Genomic DNA, 26,537 nt, shown 5'->3' with positions numbered 1-26,537 from the left:
ATTCTGAGAGCTGATACAGAATCGGATCCGGAGAGAAAGAAATAGAATTTCACAATTTCTAGATTGAAATTTGATTGGGTGATCTTAAATCAGATTATTTTATCAGGCTTAATTTTCGGCTGGTTGACGACGGATCTTGTTGAGAAATCGTTGGTATCCAGATGAAAGAACTTTCATTGATCCTCTGCGGAAACGAGCAAGCGATCCAAGACGTCCACCATCGTTGCGGTAGACAAGGGTGAAGTAACGAACGTTGTATTGGTCTTCACGTCCACCTGGAAAATATTTTTGAATATGAGTTGTTATAGAGAAGAGGATAATTTAGACAGTTAGGATTTATGGATAATCATACTTACAGAAAATAACTTCGTTGGTATCGACAGCATCAGCGAACATCTTGTAAAGGCATCTCTCCTCCTCATGCTCAATGGAATCGGTTCCAAGTCTGCGGCAACGCATGCAGACGGACATCTAAAACCATTCATTTTAATTTGTACTATTTTGTTCAACTCCTTACGTCAAGACTAGCCCAAACACGATCGGCCTCTTGCTTGCAGTAGTAGAATTGAGCTTGACGAGCATTGGCAAATTTCGGGGCATTTTTCATAGATTCCATAGTGGTTCGGTTTCGACGGAAGCTCTAAAAACTAGTTTTTAAAATTTAAACTGTTCTCTTATTTTACTATGTTACCATAAGTGCGTAGTCTCCATAGTCCGCATCGGAAACATTGTTCTCTTGGCTTGGTCTCAGACGTCTAAATCTTTGACGGATTTGCTCTTGTATGCGGCTCATGAGCGATGGAGTCGGATCGTCAATAGCTGGGATCACAATTTTCAAGCAGTTGCTTCCGTTGCTCTAAAATAACTTCATCCTTATTACTAAAAAAAATCTGTTGAATAATTACCAGCTTGCATCTCTCAAGGCGGAGAAGGTTTGGGTCCCATTCCTCGCGATTATTCTCCATCGCAAACTGAATAATTTTTTATTTTCTTTTTTATTGGCAGTGACGTCACATACCACTGCAAAGTTCTTGTAATATCTTTTTGGAATTTCTTCCTCAGCGACTGCAGGTGACTCATCTGGCTCTCCACCGTCCTTTCCTGGTTTACCTGGTTGATCGGTGACAACACTGTTGTATCCCTCATCATTGGATTGGAGAGAAACTTTTGAGATGCCTTTGGCTAGTGGACGATGGATTGTTGGTTTCTTCAGCTCTTCCATGAGATCTTTGTGGAATGGAATCTAAATATTCAGATTTATTTTACCAGGTACTAGTTATGCTTACCAAAGAGTCCCAAACGTTATCTGAAGAAATCCACTTGTCTTTGATGAGCTCATTCAACGAAGTACGCTCAGATGCGTTGACGCGAATCATTCCTTTGAAAAGGTCCCGAATTTTGAGAGAAGACAAAACCGGTGCACGAATGACTCCGTTTTGGATATTCTTCACCAAAACACCGCGTGTGTCCGCTCTGAACGGAGAAAACCCGGTTGCCATGACGAAGAGGCAAATTCCCAAGCTCTAAAAATAACTTTGTCAGATTTCCCATAAACGTCACAAGTATATCAAACGAACCCATAAATCACATTCTGGAGTAAGTTTGTTGAGTTTGCCATGCAATTCTGGGGCGATGAATGGTAAGATGAACAATGGAGTTCTTGCATATGGTACCCACTTGAGGAGACGGTTGCTCTCAATGTCAGAGACCTTTACCATATTATCTTTGATGAAGATGTTCTTGGTCTGTAATTGTGGGCGTTCAAGAAGAAATGTCAGAAGTTATTCTTACGTGGAGAGTTCCATGATAAATTCCCTGAGCATGCAAGTACTCAAGAGCTCTGGTCACTTGAACCAACACAACCTTGATACGGTCCTCATTGTACTTTCCAGCGGTCAAGAGATCCGCTAAAATGTCTCCATTTTAATTCTTAAATACTGAGCTAATTTTGATATGAAACTTCGAGGTTTTCAAAATTTTCAGTTATTTTAACAAACGTGAATTTTCCACTTACCATGCACCGTTGTTGGACACAACTCCATGACTCTGTAGACAATGTCGCGGAATTTGTCAACCTATGAATATTTGATTCGAACCGAGAAACAAAAGTTATCATTACCGTGTAAGACTGCAAAAGACATGGATGCTTGATGTTTATGAGTTTTTGAAGATCAGAGCCTTCATTTTTAGCAGTGAGCATCAGGTCGTTAAATGTCGGGTGATACTCTTTGATTGCAACCTTCAAACTTAATTATATGGTGTGAACTGGGAATCTAATCAGAAAATAATGCAGCTGAAAGTGAAACGTCACAACTTGCAAATGTGACAGCTGTTGTACTTATATAGATACTTGGAATGTACTCTAAAAAAGGCGCAATTCAAACCAGAATCACATCGTTCTTAAACCTTAACTGTATCATAACTAACCTGCAACGTAGTATCCATGATGGTACCAATGTACATTGTTCCAAAACGTCCGGATGCAATGCGATCACTGACACCGGTGCCATTCATCACTCCAAACAAACACGTCACCTTGAGCTCTGCAGGTTTTTTGACAATTTGCTTCGGCTCCTCGTTGAGCTCGTTTGACATGCAACGATTGAGAACACCCATTGGTTTATCCAATTCCGGATTCGATAGGAATTTGCATTCCATCTTCATCTGAGTTATCATATTGTTAGGGTTAGGTAGAACATTTAGGCCAAGAATCTCTGTTATTTGAGAAGTAAAAAAGCAGAGACTGAAAAGGAAGCAAGACCAAAATGAAAAAGAAAAAGAGAGAATGAGGTAAAAAGAGAAGTAAAGAAAGAAATGAGATTGGTCGACAAAGAAATGGATAGGATTTGGTGTTCACAGTTTATGGCAAAGGAATGGAATATATTTGGCTCTGCGAGCATAAGAAAGGTTTTGATGACTGCCTGCTCATTACAGAATCCCATTAGGGAGACTTGTTCTTTTTCGTAAAGAAAGAGATTATACATGCAATAGAAAAAAATTCTTACCGTAGGGAAAAGAGCAAGATTATCTGAAATGCTTAGCTTCCCATGTGGTTTTGAACTGCTGAATAAGAAAAATCTCCACACAAAACATGATTTTATTTTGGGCTAGATTTTCAGCTTTTTGACTTTGACACGTAATCGGAACATCCTATGTGTAACACCAAATTACTAATCTTCTAGTTAATCTAATTAGGATCAATGCATTTTCTCGTATATTGGGAGTAGAAGAGTTTGAGGAAAAGATTAAGAAGCAAGATTAAGCAACAAACCATCTTACTGTAGCTGATGATGCAATTCGGAAGCTACTCATGTAAGAAAATGGAAGAAAGAGATCACCAAAGGAGAACACTAGAAGTTGCTTGGATTCTAGCGGTGCGCACACTCCTATTCTAAAACAATTACGAGAAAGCATAGACTACGGTAACCTCACTAGGACACATAAAATGAAGAATGAGAAATATAGGGCGTGACCGCATGCTGGCTCGTTTCTTCCGATCATCATTTTTCCATCAATCTCCGCCCACACTGTGTGTGGAGCATAGTAAAAAGCCCACGTGAGATAATCGACATTTTAGAGAAGAGAACACAAGAAAATGGGAGAGGAACTATCGATGAAATCAAAAAGAAAATTGAAACAGGCTGAAAATAGAAAAATATGAAATGTGACGAAGAAGAGGCAAAGACTGAAATCCTAGAATATCAAAGTCTGAAGTACATTTCATCGAAGAATGTAAAATCTCCTAGTCTAGAATAATGAAAACCCAAATGCCAACATTCACTCTGCCTGGCTCAACAAATCGAAGTGAAGTTGGTGAGCTCCAAATGTGGAAAAACGGCTTGTCGAGGCAGCCCGCCACATCCCATTCTCCATCCGAAACTAAGCAACACGTCACTTCATTTTTCTACGATCGAGTCGCTATAGTGAATTTTTTCACTCCGGCCAGACTGAATAAAATTTGAAACATGACAGAGCTTACAAAATTAGCTGCACTTGATTCTAGTGGACGCGAATGAATTATTTTGGGGCTGAGAGAAAAAGGGGAGACAATATAAATGTTACTTGCAATAAGACAAAAATAAAGTCTCAGAGATATAAATTATTCTCAAGTTTAAGTATTCTCGTGTTGATTTCGCAATCTACTTTTTTCTAAAATCTCCCGAGGGGAACTTTTTCTGGTTCGGATAGGAATGTTATTATCCTCCGCACGTTTCCGGTCATCTGATTCCAGCATATTGCAGAATAAAATCTTATTTCCAGACTCGCAAGATAATTGCGAGAATTTCCGCCGCGGCGGACTCAAGACAAAAGTGCACCTGACTCAAAATGATTTGGGTATTTGAATAAGAAACTTAGTCAAAAATCGAAATGTTCTTGCACTTCTAATGGCATCAAAAGTACACTCAGTTATAAAGAAGTGTTATCAGTAGAAGGTCGGAAATCACCGAATTTCGTTGACACAGTTTTTTGATAAGGATAGATGTGGGTGATAGATGGTAAAGCTATTTCAAAATATGGGTTTAATCAGTTTGGGATGGAAAAACATAACGCTGAAGTTTAAGAATCTCAAAATATAACTGATAAAACTTTGGATTCCTTAACATTGAATTTCACATTTCCAAGTGGAGAGTTCCGAACGGAATAACCCAGAGCAAATCTATAATTTCTTCTTGCCGAAACGTTGCGACTCCATTTCCTCTTCAGACATGCACTTTTCTGGGATTTGTCAAAAATCAGCAAAGTAAGGATTAACTCGGCTTACTTCAATGGCAACGAATTGTAGGTTACATCTGGACACGACTAATTTTAGTTTTTGTTTCAATTTCTTGATCTTTTGTGACTGTTGGCTTCCGTTTTCATTCCGACACCAAGAAAACGTCACGAAGAATGAAGAAAAGGTAAAAAGTTCTCATAATCTTAATGATACGAGCTTGATTGAATGTGAAGAGAAAACTCCTGAGGTTTCAACGCTCGACTCGATTATTCGGAGACTTCGAGACGGGATGGCAAGTGAAATACTGGAGTCACTCCAGGCACATGTGTGAAAAATAGAATCCGAAAAAGTTTGGTGATGGCCCCATGAAAAAAGTGCATTCTGTGAGCCGATGATAAGCGGGAAGAGTTTTTCGATTAAGACGGGTGCTCAGAAATGTCGATCGGTCAGAGGAGCACGCGCCTTGCTTCTTGCAGGCGCTCGGCGGCTTGTAAGAAACAGCTAAATGCACTTTTAAGGGGACACTCTCCGTTTTGTCTTCTCAAACCACAAATACTTGCGGCTTATCTCGACCAAAACGATGTTTGGCACCGGATGAATAAATTCTCCTGACTCATTGATCTCAAATCTTCTTTATAAACTTCTCATTTTTCTAGTTTGAAAATGTATTCGGAATCGGACGACAAATTTAGAAAGTGCAGGTATGTGAGTAATATGACATGGGTCAACCCAAAGATAAAAATGATGGTCGAGAGAAATTGAAAGTGCAGAGGAAATTGTGACGGGTCGAAAAGAGAAGAGAGGGAAGAATGACAGATGGAATCATGTCTTGATGATTTTTCCAACTCATTTTCAAAGCAGCGGAACTCTAACTCTTTTTTCAAGAGAAAAAGAGAAGTCGAGGAGCCGAGTTGAGCATCTGGTCCTTTCAAATGACCCCCTTTCGAGGAAAAAGGAAAAAAGAAGAAGAAAAAGAAGAGGAAGAGGAAGAAGCACGCAACAGAATGGATTGAAGGATTCGAGGATCGCGAAATTTGAGGTGTCATGGAATGGTTGAAGAAATAATAAAAATGATTAGGTAGGAAGGCATGACTACTGCTCACGAATTTCACATTAAAAATGATGCATTTATTCTCTTTCTTTTGTGATGGTGTCTAGTCAATTTGGCGCTCAGGGACGCTCGCCCACGAACTCGGCATTTTTCTTTTCTCTTTTTTTTTCTTTTTCTGTCTTGTGTTACGATCAAATGCCTTTAAAAATTATTCTCAAAATTAGGTTCAAAATAAAAGAAAGAGTGAGTGACCAACTACTTGACAGGAAACGTGCATCGATAAAAAAAGGAATGAAAAAAAATGATGAACTGATTAGAAACGAAATTGAAGGCGGACTGAGGTTGAAAGACACCGAACACGCCTGCGGGGAATTCTCATTATATGTAACGACTATTGTTAGTTCGAAATGATTTCATTAGATATGAGTAAGTGACGGAAATGAATTCAAAAAAGTTGAATAAAGTGATTGTGTTGGTCAGTGAAGAATGAAGGAGCAGAAGATATCTCACCTTTGATTGAAGAGCAGTGAAGATGGTAGCCGATTAGAGGAAACTGAGATAATCACACGTGTGACCTGCAATCTGTGGTTTCCAAAACATTTAGAGTTTGAGAGAAAGCAATCAAAAAGTGGAAGAAAAAAGAAAAAAGGAAGGAACATGTTACACTAGAGGAGAAGAAAAAGAGAAAGAAGAAGAAGACGAAGCGATTCACTAGGAGCACCACACATCGAATGAAAAACGGGGAAGACATTGATTCTTCATGAGGTTGAAGTTTTGGGTGCAAAACGTGACGGAGTCAAATTGGAGAAAATTTTTATTCCGAAATGAGGGGCTTCAGATTTAGATTTGGATTATTTTAAAGAACATGTGAAAACCTAAGAGACTAGAAGGGCTTCGAATTAGTTTCAGTTTTTTTTTATAATCTGAGGAGGAGCCAAAAAACGGAGGAGAAGACCTACAATTATAGTGGTTAAAGGATTTGAAACTAATGCAAGGATTGACAACGAGTCATACAACATCTGGATCAAACTCTCGGATTTCTTATTGTAGTTTCTGCTATGATCCAAGAGGAACATTCCACAAAAGTGCAAATTAACATCATTTCAGGTTTTTCCAATACATATCCGGATTGCAAAAAAAAAAAGAAATGTGGCTTATGTATACCTTCTCACGTCATTCTTGAAAATAAAAACTGAAAAAAAGGCATCCATGTGATTGCAAAAAAGGAAAACTAAAATTGGAAAAGTAACTTGATTGAAACAGAAATAAATCAAATGTAAAAAAGTTGGATTGAGACGGAAGAGCGGGTTGGGTCAAGTTAAAAAAAAACTTAGCTGATGAGTTTAAAGCATCCGAGCAACGGGCGTGGGAACTCTGGCTTAATGCTAGACATTTGCTAACATGTGGAATGAAGTAGCAAGGAGACAAGAATGTGTAAACTAGAAAGGATCAGATCATCTAGAAGCTCATTATTCTAGTAGACAAGTATTATATATCATTCTATCGGATGATTTTCTAAAGATGGATTGACTGACGAATTTAACTCTTAAATCTAGTTCCACTACTGTACACAGTATTCGAATAGGAGCACATTTTTCAACTCACTAGATTCTTTCATACAACAGAAATGAAAGTTAGTAGAAATCGAAAAAACAGAATTATATATATATATATATGATTGATCTACTATCTGCTTGACTACAATTTGTTAGACTATATTTATCTCGGTCAGAAAAGAAATAAGGTGTTATTATATGAACTTCAGAACTCATATTGAAAATTGATCAATGTTTAATCTTCGATTCTATCACCCCGCCTATCAATTATCAACTCACATCAGTAGTAGCTGTCGGAAAAGGAGAACAAACACAGAATTGAATGTTTAGGTTTTGCTTTCAAGAATGAGAGACAGCGAGGCGCCTGCCCAATAATTGGAGGCGGAACCTCCAAGAGCCAAGGCGCAGCGCGGCGCAACTGACGTACCGGATTAGGCAAATAGAGGGGATGATGTTCTATGACACTGGACCGAAGTTTAGAAGCCGAGGACAAAGAATAGTAATAGCTCAAAGCTGAAAAGCAATTGGCTTCTCACATGAGGAAGTAATGCATCGCGCTGTTCCAAAATTAGACTACCGAGGGAGTTGGCATTATCAATATAACACGTGACTCGAGAAGCTTGATTGCCAGACTCCACTCTATTTCAAGATTCAACTCAAGATAATTAGAATTGAGTGATATACTTTGTTTTTGACTCCTGAATGTGCAAAACGGCAAGGATGAAGAGGGGACCACTGATCATCAGACAGGAAAAATGGGAAGCCGCAAGAAAAGAAAGCAGTGGAGAAAAGCTAATTGGTAGAAACTGAAGCTGGGAACCACAAAGATAAGAACTACCGACTATTAATCAACATCAGGGGTTGAGACTAACGACTTGACAGGTTCAAAAAAATTGAAAGCTGCTGAGGCACGTATCCTTTCCTTTCAAAAGATCCTGCGGTGCCTGCCTATCCTATCAAGATGATAAAGTGGTCGCTTCATTTTGAATGTTGGGGAGGAGAGTGACCCAGTTTTATTCTGCCACGTGCATTGATAATGGAAAGGTGTTGAACACAGAAAATAAAACTTTACCGTACAGCACAACTTAGTTTACAAATCTCTGCATTGTATGACGACTTCCAGAGTGACTGAGTTCATGCAACTTTTTTTTCGGAGTTTCAACTGCAACACTTAAAAAAAACCACCTGCAATAAGAAGGTGCGTTGTAAGTATAAAATGTTTTATTGCAGATGACTAGAATACATTCAGAACAGTTGAAAAAAATGAAACATACAAACTCCAGCAGGGAACATTGAGGAGAAAAAATTGAATACAAAAGAAGATAGAATATGAAATGACAAGTGAAAATAAGTTATAGGCGGATGATAGGGAAACCAATGTTGGGGGGGGGTCATTCAGTGGTTGATGTCAAGAAAAAAAAATTGATGTCAAGAAAAATCTGAGGGTGGGTCGGAAAAATGAGAATGGCAAGCGAAACCCGTTTCTAATAAGATAAAAATCAAGGGAACATATCAAAAACTGAAGAACGCTCTTGTATGACACAAAATATCATTCATGTGATTGATCACCACCGATACAAAACGGAGGCGTCGGCCGCTTTTAATTTGCAGAAAAAAAAGGAAGATAAAGAAAAGATAGATGTGCACTTTTACAGTGACAAACAATAAATCGGATGATTTTTTAGCGATGGCACCAGGAAAATGTTGTCATAGTTTTGTTTCTACACGTGGGTTGATGTTCTGCTAATTGGTCGGACTACTTCCGGCGACGACAGGAAATTGTAGTTGGATGTCTTTGGAGTCTCGACCTCTTGCAACGTTTCCATGACTGGCAACTTGTCTCCCATCGCTACACCGTACATATCTGAAACGCCTGAAATAAGAAAAGAAACTTGTTATGTGCACGCGGTTGCTGGTTAGGGTTAGTACCTCCAGGGGTTGAGAGTCCACTTCCAAACGATCCATATGAGTGTTCATACCGGTTGTAGATGTATTCATTGGCCGAGTTGTTGAAGCACTTTGGATATAATCCTCCTGGCGGTCCAAATGATCCGTTAGCACCAAGAAAATCTAGATCTGGATTGTTCTGTGGAATCGAAATGTAGTCCTGTAATAATGACATGTATAATAGGAAATTGATTGAATGAATACCTTTGTAGAAAGATGAACATTGTCTACCGGACTACTACTGTACATTTCCGGGAAATACTGTCCATCCAATGCCTCACATTTCACCGTCACATCAGATTGGTCATCTGAAACTTCAAATTTCAACATTACACCTGCTATATGATTTTTAAAGACTAACCTATGAATTTTGATTTTTTAGATCGACAATGAGTTTTGCACAAACAAATGCAGCAAAGTAAAGACACAAGAACGATTCCTGCGCCAAATATTGCATATGCAACCGCCCGATCGAACTTGGCGGTGATAACTAAAAATTGAATTCTGAATATGACATTTGATAGATGACTCATACCAATCCAATCGAAAAGATTCCGCTTTTTGAGCAATGTTCCGCGATTGTCAAATCCTAATCCGTTGTTTGCAGAACAGTTGTACACTCCGAAATCTTCTTCTTTTAAATCCTTGATCTTCAGAATACTTTCTTTCCCATAAGGCTTCGGGTACTGATGCACCTGGAAAGGAATTAGTGTTCGGAATCCGTTTACAATGACAAATGGGATTTCCAGTTCTTTATAACCCATACCATCACATTTGATTTGGCATTATACCTACCGTAATCCTTCCATTATTAAAGTTAATCTCTTTCCCATTTAATGTCCATCTAACATTATTCGTCTTCGGTCTTCCACTAATCTCACAAATGATTTCTGTCGCTTCGTCGAGGGAAGCTGCTACTTCGTCTTTCATAGAAACTGTAGGTGGGCCTGAAAAACATATTGACAATTGTTTTGGGATACATCAACCAAGTTCAAACCTCTGATATGCAGATAGTGAGATAAAATTTGTTTTCTGAAGCCATCCACGGTAGCGGTACAGTTATAATTTCCTTGTTGCCACGTCCTCACATTTTCTAATGTCAAACTGAAAATATAATATTTATGCACGTGTATTCCGAAAACAACTATTACTTTTCTCCATGACCAATAATCTCATCACTATCTCCACGTGTCCAGAAAATTGCCGGTGCAGGATTTGCCAGTGTTGCACAGTGGAAGAATGCGTTGTCCCCTTCGTTCACTTCTTTATCTTGTGACGTCGACATTATACGTGCTCCAACTAAAATAAATCGTTTTATCAGTATAGGATGATCTTTGAGTGTTTACAAGATCAAGTTCACTACTTTTGTGCCTTGGTCACAGTTGTTTTTCTATAAAACTACTCATGCTTAAGAATTTAATGTAGAAAGCATCGAGTTGGAACATATCGCTTGAACTGCTCTGACGCAAAACTACGAATCAGCAGGATCTGCTAGTTTTTTTGAAATCAAATAAAATTTAAAAATCAAGGGGAAAAGAACGTACAGGCAACATTCAATTTGATAGAGCCTCTTGAAGTTCCAATCGCATTTGTAGCCTCGCAGTGAATGTCGCGGTTGTGATCTTCCATTTTCAGTGTTTCGAATGTGAGAGTCTAAAATTATCATATTATTAAATCAAACTAGATTCAAAAACATACATCTCCAGTTTCTCTCAACTTCTGATTTCCCTTGTACCAGCTGATCTTCACATTATCGAGTGGCTTTGCATTTATATTACAGGCAAGAAGAGCGGATCCATTTTCTCTCAAAGGAACCTTCGATGCAATAGTCAAATTGATTTGGGGTGCATATTGGAGAGCAAGTTTCACCGAATCCACTTCAATCTGTAATCAACCAAATTTTTTGAATGATTTCTGACAATTCTTTTACCTTATTGGGAAATGTCATGTGCTGGCTGATACATACGAGATATTTGTGGTCATCTTCTGGCCTTGGTACAAAACTGAAAAAGAACATTTCAGATAAATTAATTCTTATGTATTCAAAACTGATTCCACTTGAGAATTCTCTCCTTTGAAACATACCTCACGTTGCTCATAATACTGTAAATGCTTGAGTCCTCTCGTGAATTATGTTCCCCTCCTTCGACTTGAGTGGTTTCATTTACATGTGCAATCACTGTCTCTTGTGAGATTTCTGGTTTAGCTGAAAGGGTAAATTGAAATGGACTGTGCCTTCGGTTTTCTGTACCATGAATTCCTCCAAATTTGGAGCGAGACTCTCCTAACCAGGAAATGATATGCTTTCCATGTTCATCGGATGCAATTGCCCATCCAATAGTTGGTGGTGGTTTTCCTTTCCTTGATAAACATGACTGGGTAATTGGATCTCCAGCAATCGCTTTCAGGGAATGATGACTTTTCAATATTTTTGGCGGTGTTGGTCTCACTGAAATATGAAAAATATGAGAATTTGTTTTTCCTCCCGTCACTAATTTCCGTTTCTCATTCCCCCCTCCGTTCAATTCGTTTCAATGTGAAAATATTCCACCGCATTATTTGAATAATGACCCGTCGGGGGGACCCGGATCTTCACAATGAGATTTACACCAATATCGCGTGCCCACCGCCACGAGTCCCTCGCCCAGAAGCGGCGTTGTTTTTGTGTTCAACTGAGCAGCTGCTGCCATATCAGAGAACGCGGCAAATCGGATGGTGGTGGTTTGGTGAAGGAGTACGCGCGGATGCGTACCCTCAACAGCCACTTCAGAGATAAATTGGCGCTGGCAGCACACGTTTATGATGACATTAATTGGCAGCCGCCGCGCGAATTGTCGATCTGTCATTTGAATTTCATAGCAAGTTCTCAAGTGAAAAAAAACCGTAGACTTTTTGGAAACCGGAGATTGTGAGAATTTAGTTTCGACTCGTTTTTGAAGCAAGTGTAATGTTGCGGAACCGATGATTAGTGCAAACGATTTGCACTTTAGTACTTACCTAGCACAGTGAGTTTTGCTTTACTTGAGACAACTGCTTTTGCGTGGTCGGATTCTGATATTTGACAAGCGAAGTCATCATCATCAAACAAGGTGACATTAGAAATCTGGAAATGGACAACGTAAATGATATCAATATAAAGAAAAAAAACTCACCTCCAAATTGTACTCCCCATTAGCAGCACTTCCAACCATTCTGTATCTTTTGTTACCAGGTAATGGTTTATCTCTATCCGTACCCAATCCAAAGTCATCTTTCATCCATTGAACTGGTCCTTGCTAAAAAATGAAAAGTATTACTACCAAGAACATCATTTCTTTCTGCTCGTTTTTTCTGCCTAACATTTCATGTAAATTGCATTTTTGCAGAATTTGTGCGCTAGTAACCCAATCAGGACGAAAAAACTTTAACAGGGAAGTTTCTTGACCATCAGCGCGCACTTCATTCGACACTTCATTTTTTGAAAAGTTATGAATTTTTCGAGCGAGCTTCATAGATCATTCTCTCAAAAGAAATCTTACTTGATGTTCAACTCTACATGTCAGAATTGCTGTTTCTCCGACTGCAGCCAACGTGTCTTTTGGGGCTTCTACTATTCGTTGTTGCAATTGTTGGCAAACAGCCAGTTGAAGCAAAAACAGTGGCCATAGAAGCCACCGTACCATACTGCCTGAAAATTTATAACTCGGCGTAAAGAATAAAAAGAAAGAGGAGGAAGAAAATAAAAGTTTGAATGAGACAAGATTATCACGCAATGTAGATATTATTAAAACTCCTAGACATTTTCTAGTGGTTGCCGGTTGTCCACCCACAAAAGTTTTCACACGTAAGAAAAGAACCAGTATGTCCAGCTGTCCATTCAAAATGATCTTCCGATTGTTTTGGTGCTCAATCATTGGCGAGAGAGAAAGTTGAGAAGTTGAGAAGAAAATTTGGGATAAGAAATGATGATGTGGTTGAAGCGAGACGCAAACACAGACACACGTTTCTCACATTGCAAAAAGTTAGCGCGAGTCACTCTCCCTGCGGACCTACGCCGGTTTCTTTCGGGCCCTACGTAGCCTCTCATTAAATATCGTCTAACGGGATGATTGGAGAGGATTGTTGTTAGTCGTTTGTAGTATTTATGTACCTGTTTCACAGGCCGCAGGTGTTTTTCCATGAGACCCAAGAAAAAGATTTGTATTGTTCCACAGAAATGTTCAGAAAAAATATAATTTGGATAAGGAAAAAAGACCGTCTTGAAAGATTACGGTAGGTTTTTGAATGTTGCCAAAAAATTTTCATTTGAAAAGTCGTTTTTAAGTTTTCCACTCTCTCAGGGGAACAATTTTTAGCGGACGCGTTCAAAGGAAATTGACCAATATGTCGCATTCAGAAAAATCCCTGGCCGCCAAAACCAAAAACGAAGTGCCATTTGACCATAAGAAAGGATCCTGTTTAATGGGGCCTCCGGTGGTTGACATGAGAGATTATTGGAGGGCAAAACGAAAAGCGGTAAGGATTAGAAGAACAGGAGAGGGAGAGAGTCATGTAGTCGTGAGAGTACGAATTGGAATTGGACGGGTGATTCAAGAGGGCATACGGAAGGAGGCTCCTTGTTGAGGAGCATTTCAATCTGATTATTAATAACGTAACCTCAATAAACACGTATTATGAGAGAATCACTAATGATGTTTTGGGTACTAGAGCGACAATATGAAAAAGGAATTGAGTGAATGAGCTTCAGGGGAAAATGAGACTAGGCTAGAATAAAAATTTAGAGGAAGCGGGGGTCCGGGTAGAAGAATTGAATAAAAATAAAGACTAGAATGAGAATAAAAACAAAAATAAAGAAAGAGAGAAAAAGCAAAAAATTGAATAGTTTTAGAAGATACGGAGCAAAGAAAAGAGGAGGAAGAAACGCTCATTTGTAGGCGGCGCGACAACTTTTGAGCTTGACAAGAAGACGAGTTGCAACAGACAGGACTAGCGAAGAAAAACCCACGTTTTGTTTTGGCAGGCAATGTGTGTCCCAGAAAAACGAGCTAAGGATAAGATAGATGTCCTTTTTCCACCATGATGTAGTGCAATGTCTATCATAGATGCTCGAAGGAAATTGAGTAAAACGAGTGAATGCTCGGAAAAAATAGCTAGCTTTTTCAGAGAGTCCAAAAAGTGAGAACATAACAATATACGCTTGTTGTCACTAAATTTCACACTACATCTCAAACATGTCACACAAACTTAGTCATAAATTGCTAAACGCGCTCATTCATCATTACTGAACAATGACTGGCATATGCTAATAAGCAAAGTACCTCGTCTTCCGGGAAACTTAGAAAGATCACTCCTCGGGGAGAAGGTTTTGACAGAAGGTACTTGCTCTATCTCTTCTTTTTTCTATCCACACTCATTTTTCTACAAGGTGATTAGCACAACGTGAAATATGAGATTACCCTCAGAGGCAACACATGTTAGGACAGGCGGCATTGAAAAAATAAAAAGGAAAAAGAGGGGCGAAACGTATCCGGCTATTTTTCATCTGACCAGTATTTTAGAACTAGATTTTTGATATTGATACGAAATATGAAAGTGGGTGAAGTAAAAAAAGAAAATGTATTGAGTAACACAGCAGACAGAAAAGTTGCTTGATGACATAATAGTATGGTAGGCAACAACAGCATTTCAGAAACGAACCCAGAGAATTAGAATCAAGTTCACCATTGCACAATGAACTAAATTACATAAGGCCGTGTGTTACGGATGACCGCTCAATGAACACAGTGATTAAATGGACGACACCAATTAGAAGTGTCGAAGGCCTAACTGGATTAGTGTTTCACATCTTGACAACAAACCCAAGTGCTCTGGATCATGAGGACATGGGTTGAAATTAATCACTGCCAAGGTTTGAGAGAAGAAACAAATTTGATAACAAGGGGAAGGATAGGAAAAATCGAATAATAATTCATGTTGAGATACGTGATTCGTAAAAATGAAAAAAGAAATGGATGTGAAAGATATGTAAAAATACAGGGGATTAGTGTGGTATTTTCCGTATATAGAATTGGAAATTTTAGAAAGAGTTGTGTGTTAAATCCAATGTAAAAGCTCTACTATTTTCTGCAAAAAAATTGTAAGAAGTGATTCTAGTACCAGTCCGACAAAACAAAAACTGAAATTTCAGTAAGATCACAAACTTTGTGAACTGAAGAGTATGCTCTTCAGATGAAAACCAAATTTACTAATTTTTTGAAAAGAACTTCAAAATACCAAAATTTAGTTTTCTAAGAAATCTCTGACCGCTTAGAAGTTTTCCTCATTCAAAAACGTTTCACACATATCCGGTCACTCACAAAGAAAACGGAGAAGATAGAATTATGAAACTTGAATGAACAAAATGGGCGCACAGAAAGAGCAAGTCTTTCGAAAATCTGTCGGTTGCTCTTCCGAGTTCATTAATGAGCCCGATTATACCGATAATTCAGTTTGGCATATCTCCACGTAATGGCCATTAAGGGAGGTCCCGCACGAGTAATTTAGTCGAAATATGGCCCTTAGGAATAACGAAATGGGATGAATGAAAGAGACAATTTGAGATGTGCAACGAAATCTGATGAATTTGTGAGCCGTGTCGCCAAAAAATGGATTGAATGTCAGTTGTACTAATATGATTTTTTGCTCCGACTTAGAATGTTTTTGTTGGATGCACAAAGACGCTACTTCTTGTGGTCTAACACTTTGTATTTCGACTTGAAAACAAGAAAACAACTAACAAGTTATCTGATCTCTTCTTCTTTTCCCTTCTGCTTCTAAATCTCATTTGCTAGACGATTCTCGGAAAAAATTAAACCAATGTCGGATGAACATAAGGAACTAAAATTGAAACGATACAGAAGTCAGAGAAGTGAAAAAAAACAACGAATGGATTTTGTGTTGATAAAAACCACCGATTGTAAATTGAATACGAGTTGGGAGGAAAAGAATGCATAGAGGTCGTGAGGTCATAGAGGAGTAGATAGAATGCGGAGGCATCGACAACTGACTCACGAACCATTCTATCTCTGCTGATCGGGCCCCCTCAGGCTCCTGCTCGACAAAGCGAGAGCCTGTTGTAATTATGAGAGTAAGCTCCTCCACCAGCACGGAACACCAGCACTTCTTCATTCCCGTGCTCACGTCCTGTCAGTTTTCGACGGACACAGCGAGTACTCTACACTCTTGTTCACGCCTCGTAGTTGATTTGCATTAACGTTTACTATCTTATTGTGGTTGTTGGTGGCGGCGGTGGGAAAACTCTTTTCGAAGCGTCGAAACACCACTAAACTCCGTAAAATCCATAGGTCAGCGTGAGAATTGTAGAAAGAGATTTAGAATGTGTTCCACGGCAGCGCAAAGTTTTGATAGAAGTCGTGTGCGACGTAGGCGTTTTAGGATAAATGACATATGTATGCGTCCCCTGTGGATTCGGTACTAAAAACCAGCAATGAGCACATTCACATTCGATGCAGAGCTTGTCCGAAATTCGAAAAAAAAGAAGTTGAAATTGAAGGAAAACCATTGGAAGAAAAAAAACAGAAGCTATTTTTGTTTACCATTGTTTCTGAAAGAGTAAACAACTCTAATAAGAACATTGGTAATGAGAAGAATAATGGAAAAGGAGTGGGATGGGTAGTAGTTCTTTCTTAGAATAACGAATAAGAAATCCGTTATGAATATTTTATAATCGTTCTTTATGAGAACTTCTCACATCAGTATGAAAAATTTCATCAAGAGGAATGGAGGTCAATTCAATTTGAGAAAAAAAGTGAAAAGAGAAGGATGAGAAGAAAAAAAGAAATGCAGGGTAGTTCTCATGGGCAGATTAACGTGAAACATTTCAAACGTTTCAAACAAAATGAGTAATTGAAAAAAAGAGATAAACAAGAAACGGAGGGGGTCTCACTCAAAAGTGGATACGCAAAAATAAGCTTGAAAACTTCTAACTTTCTTCAGAATCTGATCATAGGCGAATGTTTCAAATTGAAAGCCTAAAACCCAAACAATGGACATAATCGGAAATCATAGGACAAATGTCAGGATGAAGAACGTGGTTGCAAGAAGAAGGCGGTGATTACGCAACTCTCTTTCCCTTCAACCAAATGTTCCAAACGATGTGTGAATGGGAAGAATCACAGCTTGATAAACAAGCAGTAATTCACCCAATGGTGCTAGAAACTGAGAGACAAGTGGTCCTGAAACGAAAGTACGCCAATTTGTAGGAATGGAGGAATGAAAAACAAAACAATAAAGGTTTCGAGAAACTCTTGCAGGAAACTAAGAAACCACGGCTAATTACAAGTTCGTGTCCGGCTCTTGTCTCGATTGTCGCAATTTCTTCATAAGCAATGCGTAGGCCAACAAGTGGGCCGCATCCTGAATTTGAATAAAATAGTAGAAGTTGGCGAAGGAGAACGACAACGATGTCGACGTCTTCGAAGAAACGAAGAGGGTGAAGGCAAGGGGCGGCGATTGAGTTTTGTTTCGACAATGGCCATCCCCGGGAGAGATATATAAAGAAAAGAGGAAGCGAAAAAGGAGCGGTGGGAGGAAAAAGGAGAAGATGAAGTTTAGTAGCTTTGTAACGCATCGGAGTCTAGCCTGTAATCGAAATAAAAGTAAGTTGCAACATAAAAACTCGGCACTTTTATTATTAGGTGGTTGCATATAAGTTCCGAGTTTCAATTCGATTTCTAGAATGTATGCACTTATGTTGGTTATAAGCACATTTTGTGTAACAAACAGAGAACACACTATCCCATCTGAGGGATCGCTGTTTCTATTGAAAAAAAGGATATAAAAACATCTCAAAAACAAAGAAACCTAGGTGTGTATTTATTTCAGTACTAGTCAAATTGGTAGGTTTGGTTTTGTTTCAGGCGATGCTGACAAAGATATATTGTTTTTAGTGCAACGAGCAAAAGGTAGACTAGCTAAGCTGCTCGTGAAAAATGCAGTATCTTTGTAATACATAAGATGACTTGATCCTTGAGAAGTGCGATTTTGTGGTGAGACGGGTGGCACATGGAAACACTTCCAGTGTTTAACGAGCCACCGAGACTCTTTATATCTATAGGTACATTGAAGAAAATGCAGAATAAGTTGAAATGTTTGTGACGGAACTAAACTGAAAGATAGAATTTATTTTGACTTGGAAGAGTACCTGATGACGTTTTCTTGATCTTTTGTTACTTATCGAAACCAATAATTAGTGGACAATGGGAATACAATAAATGCATGGTATTACGGATTCCTAACAGGAGTGACAGTTCATACTGAATGGAGCAATTGACCAACAGTATGCTCAACAGTTCCCACAATGAGAGTCACTTATTGAGAGAAATGTTGCAAAAACAGGAAAAGTATATCTAATTTGGTACATACATATCGTGTACCTGAATGTTATGTTTTATAAAACTTTCACTTGGAATAGCCAAGAATGGAAATAAATACACGTGAGAACTCCGCGTGAGGCTCGGCTCAATTACGATCGAGTTTCAATCATTACGGGGAAAGACATACGGATGTATAAATATCTTTTCTTGGGAATATGTATGCATAAATGTTTGTACACACACTTTGCAAACATAATAAGAATTTGGTAATTGGAGAGAGCTTTACGAATTGGATTCTAAAACAATGATAAAGAGTAATATAGAAAAATAAGCAGAAAAAAGAAAAAGAAGAGAGGATTTCGGAAGGTACAAGAAATCGTGTGGTGACATATCAATGGCAATTACTCAGTGCACGGGTACAAGCGAGCTAGGTGGTCGAAGGACAAGAAAACAAAAGGTCATTAATTCCGGTCAGACGACTGGTGGCTTTTCGAACAGTAATAGGCAAGACTCGGAGATATTTTTGTAATACAAGGGAGAATGGACTCAATTAATGGAATACCTCATTTGACAATTGGAAAACTCATCGTACAAAAAGCAGCCTAGAGGTAGAAAAATTTTTTGAAAACTGTTGCACGACCTGTTCACAGTGCTCATTAATGTTTCATGAATGTGAGAAATTAGACACGACACAATTCAAATTTTATTCACACAGACAACCTGTGAGAATTTTCAAAATTTGCAAAATTAGATTTTATCCGTGGTGGTTTGAGTTTCCGTATGATATCTGATTTTTGAGCAGATTTTTGAGTATTTGAGCAGTAAAGCAATAGAGACCTTACAAAAATCGATTAGTATTATAAATGACTCCTCAACAAGATACAATATACGATATACAAGTAAACTGAGAGGAAATTGACACTCGAGACGACGCGTGTGAGGGAGAGGTGAACTGTTGCGCAACGGGCAGCAGACGACGGACCATCCGGACATACGATACGCCCACCTAACCAAGCTTACCTAATGCACAGTGCGCATCTTCGCACTACGTCATACACCAGAAGTTCACTCTCTGACGGACCAACAAGGATGTAGGAAGAAGAGAGTGCACCGATAAATATGCACATTGAAAAAGGAAGACATGGAACAAGTACACAAGATTAGATGATGATGTTCCAAAAACCAATATTTGTACAAAATGAACGTATTTAGACAAAACGACAAATTTCAGAGTTGAGAGGATTAAAAGTATAATTTTTAATCAAAAATCAAAATCTGAGAAGAATCTTTAAACAAAAATTAATTTGATTATAGGAAACGCATTATTGTTGAGAATCTAGCTAATCTAAATTGCACTAACTTTACCGCACACTCTCTGCGCAGTCTTGCGAAAAAAAGACGATGCGACTAATTATTTCTAAACGTCTTGATTTCGAACGCCATACGGATTGGATTGCCTCCGGAGACCGGAAAAGAATGCGCACCAATTGATGGGTACAATAAATGACAAATGATGTTTATGGGCGTTGGCAGCTTCTCTATTTTGTCCAAGAGAACTGAACACGCGAGGAGATGCTCGCTCTCGGAAGGAATGATCGACCACTTGAAATCTGGAACAGACGGCTGGTTGCGTAACCCATACCATAAACAGATGACAAATTGCCGACAAAACCAAAACTGATGAGGATGATGACAGTCGAGAAGATGGAGTCGTTGGTCCCCTCACCGTTGTTTTTGCTTTTTGCCACACCGAATGACCGCCCTCATCAGTCATCTGTAATCCCACAAAAGCACATGGGAAGATGTCATGAAACCAAGAAATGTCTCAAACATTTATATTACAGAAAAGAAGCAAGGCAGCTTTTTCATAACAGAAGTACAATTTGTTTTCGCTGTATAATTGGATAATCACCGAATAATAAGTGGGGGGATGATACAGAAAAGTGTCATGTGGGAACGCTTGCTTAGTAAACGGTACGGTACGATTCGACATGAAGAAAATGGCAAAGAAAAAGATAAGGTTTGCATGGTTAGAGGACAACTGAATTGTAAGGCACGGTTGATTCGGAGCAATTTGAAAGTGGCGGGAAAAATGCATGTTTAATCAAGATATATTGAGAGCGCTTATTATGAAACCAATAAGTGAATTATGCGGATGCGGATAGACAGAAAACTTTTGAAGGGGGAATGCAAATCATAAAAATGCTACCATATAAATTAAGAAAGTACTCATAGGGCAAGTTTAGTGTAAGGCAATAAACTGAATAACAATTGAAAAACTAAAACAAAGCTCATAGAGCTCAAAAATATGTATTAATGATTTGGTGATGACAGCAGATCCTTAATGAATCCACTTAGCGACTTGCTCATTTTGAGCTCTTGAACATTATGAGTGATTTGGGTTCTGGCAGTTGTTCCTCCAGGATTGACGCGTTCATCAATTTCTTGAAAGATCTGAAAATTCAAACGTCATTGTTTTTCAAAATCCTACAAACAATTCTGACCTGTGAAAAACGTTTTTTTGAACGGGATGACTCGCCATTGTACGGCCTCATGAATGGTTCAATATTGCGGAATAGTTCAGCACCAGTAAGAGTATCCGGTAGACGTGTCAGGAACTCCACGCAGTCATCGAAATCCATTGTTAGCAGTTTAGGTTCATACATTCTCAGAATCCCAAGCGCTGCCTTGAACAGGAACTCCTCTCCATCTCGGAAGTAGACATCCCAGATACGACAGGTCACATCGAGTGGCAGTGATTTGGCGTACATGGCAAAAGTCCTGAAATAAATAATAAAAGTTTTTGGATTTTCTGGATACTTACCATTCAATGAGATAGAGGTCCGGTCGGACATCAAGCTTGTCTAAATGTTGATGGAGAGCCGGGAGTTCCTGCTCTAAGTATCTATCATAGGCTATGAAGTACTCAGTCATCTGCGGTTGTTTTAGACCAAAAAACGCTGATTGCAATGGTCTATCCAATAGGTTAGCAAATGAGATGAATGCGGGATAAGGCTCCATTTGGATAAGCAGTACTGCAGCTATAAACGTCATTGACTGCACATATCCGATATCCGGCCGAAGAATCGCATAGGCACCTGGAACAATTTGATAATTAATAAATTGTCTATAAAAATAATTTCTTACTTAAGAGCTTGAGTAGGTGGTCGTAGTATGGTCCGTCCTTTTGAAACATTCCAAGGGATGTGAAAGTCCTCGTTGCATCCAGATGAATTTGAGTGACTGAAGTTTCTTTTCGATCTACCGAGTTCTGATAATATAAATTATAGCAAACACGAAACTTTTTTGGATCCCCTACCTTTTGTTGTTCAGCAAGCTGCTTTGCTATTTTCTCTTCAGCTTGTTCCATCAATCCATCATAGAGTTCTAAACGGAATCAATTTTAAATGACATGAAATGATGAATTATATAATCGCTTGGAATAACTTTACACTTCATTTTATATTCTCTCACCTCTTGTTATCTCAATCTCATTGCCAATTGTCAAAGACCACAATTCTCCTCTTACTTTCGCAGGGACTCCTTGCCACCATAATTCACGACATCGCTTGGAATCTTTCCTGCAACAAAGCAATATTGAAAAGGAGAAAAGACTCTATCTCTTGCGCCCTTCTCGCGCCTTCGTCAACCACTCGCCCTACTCCTCTCTCATGCGCCTCATTGGCTCAGTGGCAGAGCGTCTGTCTAGTAAACAGAAGGTCGCTGGTTCGATTCCAGCATGAGGCACCGAACTTTTTTTCCTTTTTTTGTCTTGTTTTAAACTTACATTTCTTCCCATTTCGGTAGTATCTGCTCCATCCAAACACGGCAGTGTGAAGCAGCTTGTTCTTCTAAACGTTTTTGTTCTGCTTTCGCCTGCAGCCTTTCCTTTTCAGCTCGCTGCTCTTTCTTTTTTGCCTAAATGAATATAATATAATTTCTGAAGTCACCAAAATTTTTCTCACCTGTTCTAAAATATCCAAATACATTTGCTTGTGCTGTGCTGCTTCATCTGCTGATTTTGACGGTAACCCACTAGGCCTTCCTTCCAGAATCAATCCAGTCGTTGCCATCACACCAGAAGGTTTATTCCGGCTTCCAAACATCTTCCACCCCTGCTTTTCCTCTTTGTTTCGAGAGAAAAAGTTCCTGAAAAGATTGCTTGTTGTGTGTTTGTAGGTCAATGCGCAATCGAGATGGCGCATTGTGATAACATCGCAAACTTACTTGGGGAAATTGAAGAATCGAGACTTGGAAGATGTTTCCGGTTTCGGTGGTGGCTCGTCAAAGTCCGATAATTCACTTCGACGATCTAGTGAGGAGCGTTTCGAGTCGCTTTCTGAATTTTCCATCATGAATGAAAAAGAATGGACAGGAAATATGAATATGAATGTGCATATATTTTGGGAAGAGATCATGGGACAGGATGTTATAAAATAACAAAACTTGAATAAGTGACTCACCTGTACACCCGATTCCGGAATCGTATTGGTCCTGCTCGCTAGAACTAGAAGAACAATCTGCTCGTGTGTTGATATTCAGTGAGCACAGTGGTTCATCGAGACATCTGCAAAAAACAAGAAAACATGAGGAATGCATAGATTTGGCTAATGATGTTTGGTTTTACACGAAGCAGATGTATATCAATCGTAGGCTACTGCTGGTTTGGAACTAAACACAAATCGATAGGAAATTGAGAGAATAGAAAACGTAAAAAGAAGAGAGTATAAGAGAGGAACAATGGGTTGCCAGGGGTTTTACGAGTTAGTCCAAAGTATCCATCACCTATTGGTCTTCGTTCTTTTTCTCTCATTTAGTTTCCATTCTTCAATCAATTTTCGTCTGTGTTTGTTCTTGAAAATCGGAGAAAAAACTAAACGGAAGAGACCTAGACGGCAATAGAACCCGCTACAAACGATTCAAGTCTTTTGCTAGACAGAAATGTGTTATGAGCGAACATTTCTGGAATAAAAAACAAAACAAAATAGGAGTGTGCGGTGGCAGATAGAATAATTACGTGTTGATGCTTAGCTGACAGGGTTCAATATTTCAAAATTTGTGTGTTTTGACGATTCCAAAAAAAAGAACACACGTAAGTTTGAAAAGGACAAATCAATGAAATCGAAATGGACAGACACAACTGGTTTCACGCATCCCCATCGTTTCTTTTTTGCTGTCTTTCACTGCGCATCGGTCATATTCCTTTTTATATCCTTGTAGTTCTTTGGATAAACAGTTCTTAGGATAGTTCTTTAAACTTGAATCTTTGAAAATAGACAAAAGAAGGAATCTCGGTAGGAGGAAGTAGTAAGTTTTCACTCATAAAGTCTATTTGTTAAAATGGGTAAACATGAAGAGAAAAACTACATAAAAGTTTTCAACGGAATTGATCAGTTTCAGAGATAACAGGTGCATTCTATTAGAATAACTATTGACAAAATACGTTTTCCTAGATTACTGCAAGACTTATACGATTTTCAAAAGACTACTCGAAAACATATCTTTCGATTGAAAACAGAAGCTTTACTGCTCCGAGACGTATTCATTAAAGTGTGCATGTCTTCCCAAAACAACACTCTAGATTATTGTTTTTCAGCTTCTTATTTTCCTCTCATCCAGTTTTCCTACTTATTTTTCTTCGATCAGCATTTTCCCAATGTTTATAATATTTTTCAAATAATCAATCACAAGGAGTCAGTTGTGCCGAACCGAAAAACGTGATAGTACTTGAAAACTCACAAGACGCCGGGAAAATCGCACGGGGTTGAGGGAGGTAACCCCTTTGTTTACATTTGCCCTTGGAATTATATCAGAACGGCACGAACATCAAGTCCTCTTCATCCTAGCCGCCTACTTTCCTTGGGAGAGTTCTAATATAAACTCAGTTAGTTTATTCTATGGTCATTTAAAACCCAACAGACATATTTCAACCAGAACCCCCATGCCCGAAAAATCCTATTAGTGTTGGAGCAATGAACAACAGCAATAGCAGACAAGGAACAAGAAAATGACTGAAAATGACTGAAAATAACAACAAAAAAAAAGACTCACTTAGCGGCTGACGGCGCCAGAGCCGGTGTTCCATTGGCCGTTGTAATCCGTCGGGCAAAGTTCAATTGGATTTGCGCCGATTCATATGAGCTGCGACGAATGTGACCTCGACGGAATTTGGTTTCTGTAACAGAACAAAAATACAATTTAGGGTAATGTGATGCCTCGACGTTATGTGCCGTGTCGCCGGGTTAGAAAACTTCGGGAGAGAAACGCACATTTGTTTCGCTGCCTTGATAACGAGAATTTGTCTGATAAGTCTACTCTTTGTACGCAACAACACTAGGAGGGAAGTGTGGCCGCCATAGCTCAGTCGGTTAGAGCGTGGGTCTAATAAGCCCAAGGTCGCAGGTTCGACCCCTGCTGGCGGCAAATATCTTTTTGGTTTTTTTTAAATCATTACTTTTTAAAACCATTAGTCTATTTTTCTAAATGGACCTTCACGTGAATAAAAACCTCATTTTTTAATTTTCTGACATGTAAACATTGAAGACATGGCTAATTTTAGAACCAGGAATTGGAAGGTCATTTCTCAAATAACATCTTCAAATCAGAAATGAACATTACTCTTACAGCTATGACAAAAACACTTCAGTAATTCAAAACATTTTTTGTTATCGAACAAATGTTTTGACCTCCCCACTCAGCGCTTCCTTGTTTTTATAGTGCATTCTAGATAACAACCCCTATCTCCATCAAAAATCAAAACTGACCTTGTGTAGTTGAAGGTGATTCCGTTCCTTGACATCCCAAAGATGGCGTCCTGTCCAGACTTTTTGTGTCTGTATTGTAGGAAAGAGGCAGATTCTCCACGACTGTCGCCAAGGAGCTGCTCTGTGAGCAACTTCTGCCCGCCAGTTTTCTGTCTGAAAACGAGTTGACGGTCATTGAATATAGTGGAGGTACCATCGAAGACGAGGAATAATCCAAGAATAAATCGACAAGATAGGTGCAAAATGAGGCGTGGTTAACATCGGTCAAGTGAGAAATAAAATAGGCGGAGTCAAGGTGACACTTGCTGGTAGCACACCCAGGCAATAAACCAAATAGAAGAGTGATATCGGGGTGAAAATTGGAAAAAATGTGAACAATTTTTGGAGGGCATTGTGAGTAAGGTGTGTAGCCGATTTTTGTTTCAATGCAGACAAGAAACGGAAACAAAAAGAACAGAAGATAAAAGATATTTGAAGGGTGAGAGAAAAGGAAGAATTGAAGAGAAAAAGAGCGTCAAGAAACAGAAACAGATACTGGAATGCGTGAAAGGAGAAAAAACAAAAAGTGACAAAAGAATAATTTCTAACATTTGTTTCATTGTTTGTTCAAAGTTCTTATTGAAAGAAAACCTGTGAAAAACATAGTGAGGAAAACGAAAATAGGAAGATAGGATTACCAATGGTTTTAAGGTTTTTGAGTACACAGATGTTCAAATCCAAAAACAAAACTGTCAATTTTGGAATGTCTGATAATTTAATCAAAGGGAATCTCTCAACTACCAAAATGAAAACTACGGAATAAGTCAGTTTAGATATATTGCGGAATTTGGTCAAGTGGTGGGACAGTGGTTACATTCTAAAAACGGTATTGAGGGCGTTGACACGTGAGTCACAGACATTACGCCTGAAAACAATTTCATCAATAATTTGACTTAAAAAATCAACAAAAAAGGATTTTTGTTCAAAAGAGCAGAAACTGATGTTCGTGAAAAAGCTATAACTACCGACTGACACGAAAGACGGTGTGTCTGCATGCTCTGGTTACGTTCGTTAATGATAAGGTTGTGAAAACTAACGACTTTGTAGAAGAAAAACAGAAGAACGGCAACGAAAAATGGGAGGTCGTTAACTTGGATGTAAAGAAAGAGATGG

General features: G+C 38.8%; 3 protein-coding genes across 3 annotated transcripts; all 3 read right to left on the bottom strand.

Annotated features, from left to right (window-relative positions):
* Positions 1-108: 108 nt before the first annotated feature.
* On the bottom strand, positions 109-2,664 carry GCK72_023895 (uncharacterized protein; the record flags this gene model as incomplete). Its single annotated transcript, XM_003109513.2, has 12 exons — positions 109-275; positions 357-471; positions 518-640; positions 692-856; positions 906-971; positions 1,019-1,243; positions 1,287-1,523; positions 1,578-1,745; positions 1,792-1,907; positions 2,015-2,075; positions 2,120-2,239; positions 2,428-2,664. The coding sequence occupies 12 exons, from the start codon at positions 2,662-2,664 to the stop codon at positions 109-111; spliced, it is 1,800 nt and encodes a 599-aa protein (XP_003109561.2).
* Positions 2,665-9,042: 6,378 nt separating this feature from the next.
* Positions 9,043-12,930, bottom strand: GCK72_023894 (uncharacterized protein; the record flags this gene model as incomplete). The annotated part of the gene is made up of 16 exons (XM_053735612.1): positions 9,043-9,194; positions 9,251-9,428; positions 9,473-9,576; positions 9,630-9,758; positions 9,804-9,963; positions 10,064-10,215; positions 10,266-10,372; positions 10,420-10,567; positions 10,813-10,921; positions 10,967-11,152; positions 11,199-11,271; positions 11,354-11,474; positions 11,520-11,717; positions 12,266-12,371; positions 12,421-12,543; positions 12,787-12,930. The coding sequence occupies 16 exons, from the start codon at positions 12,928-12,930 to the stop codon at positions 9,043-9,045; spliced, it is 2,190 nt and encodes a 729-aa protein (XP_053579178.1).
* An 8,004-nt stretch (positions 12,931-20,934) lies between these two features.
* On the bottom strand, positions 20,935-25,581 carry GCK72_023893 (uncharacterized protein; the record flags this gene model as incomplete). Its single annotated transcript, XM_003109741.2, has 12 exons — positions 20,935-21,075; positions 21,126-21,402; positions 21,446-21,719; positions 21,769-21,892; positions 21,941-22,008; positions 22,096-22,202; positions 22,409-22,539; positions 22,587-22,770; positions 22,849-22,960; positions 23,085-23,188; positions 24,673-24,796; positions 25,386-25,581. The coding sequence occupies 12 exons, from the start codon at positions 25,579-25,581 to the stop codon at positions 20,935-20,937; spliced, it is 1,842 nt and encodes a 613-aa protein (XP_003109789.1).
* Positions 25,582-26,537: the final 956 nt, after the last annotated feature.

The sequence above is a fragment of the Caenorhabditis remanei genome, chromosome X, assembly GCF_010183535.1.
Source record: "Caenorhabditis remanei strain PX506 chromosome X, whole genome shotgun sequence".
Classification (NCBI taxonomy): Eukaryota; Metazoa; Nematoda; class Chromadorea; order Rhabditida; family Rhabditidae; genus Caenorhabditis; species Caenorhabditis remanei.
This window is presented reverse-complemented; position numbering and strand designations above follow the sequence as displayed.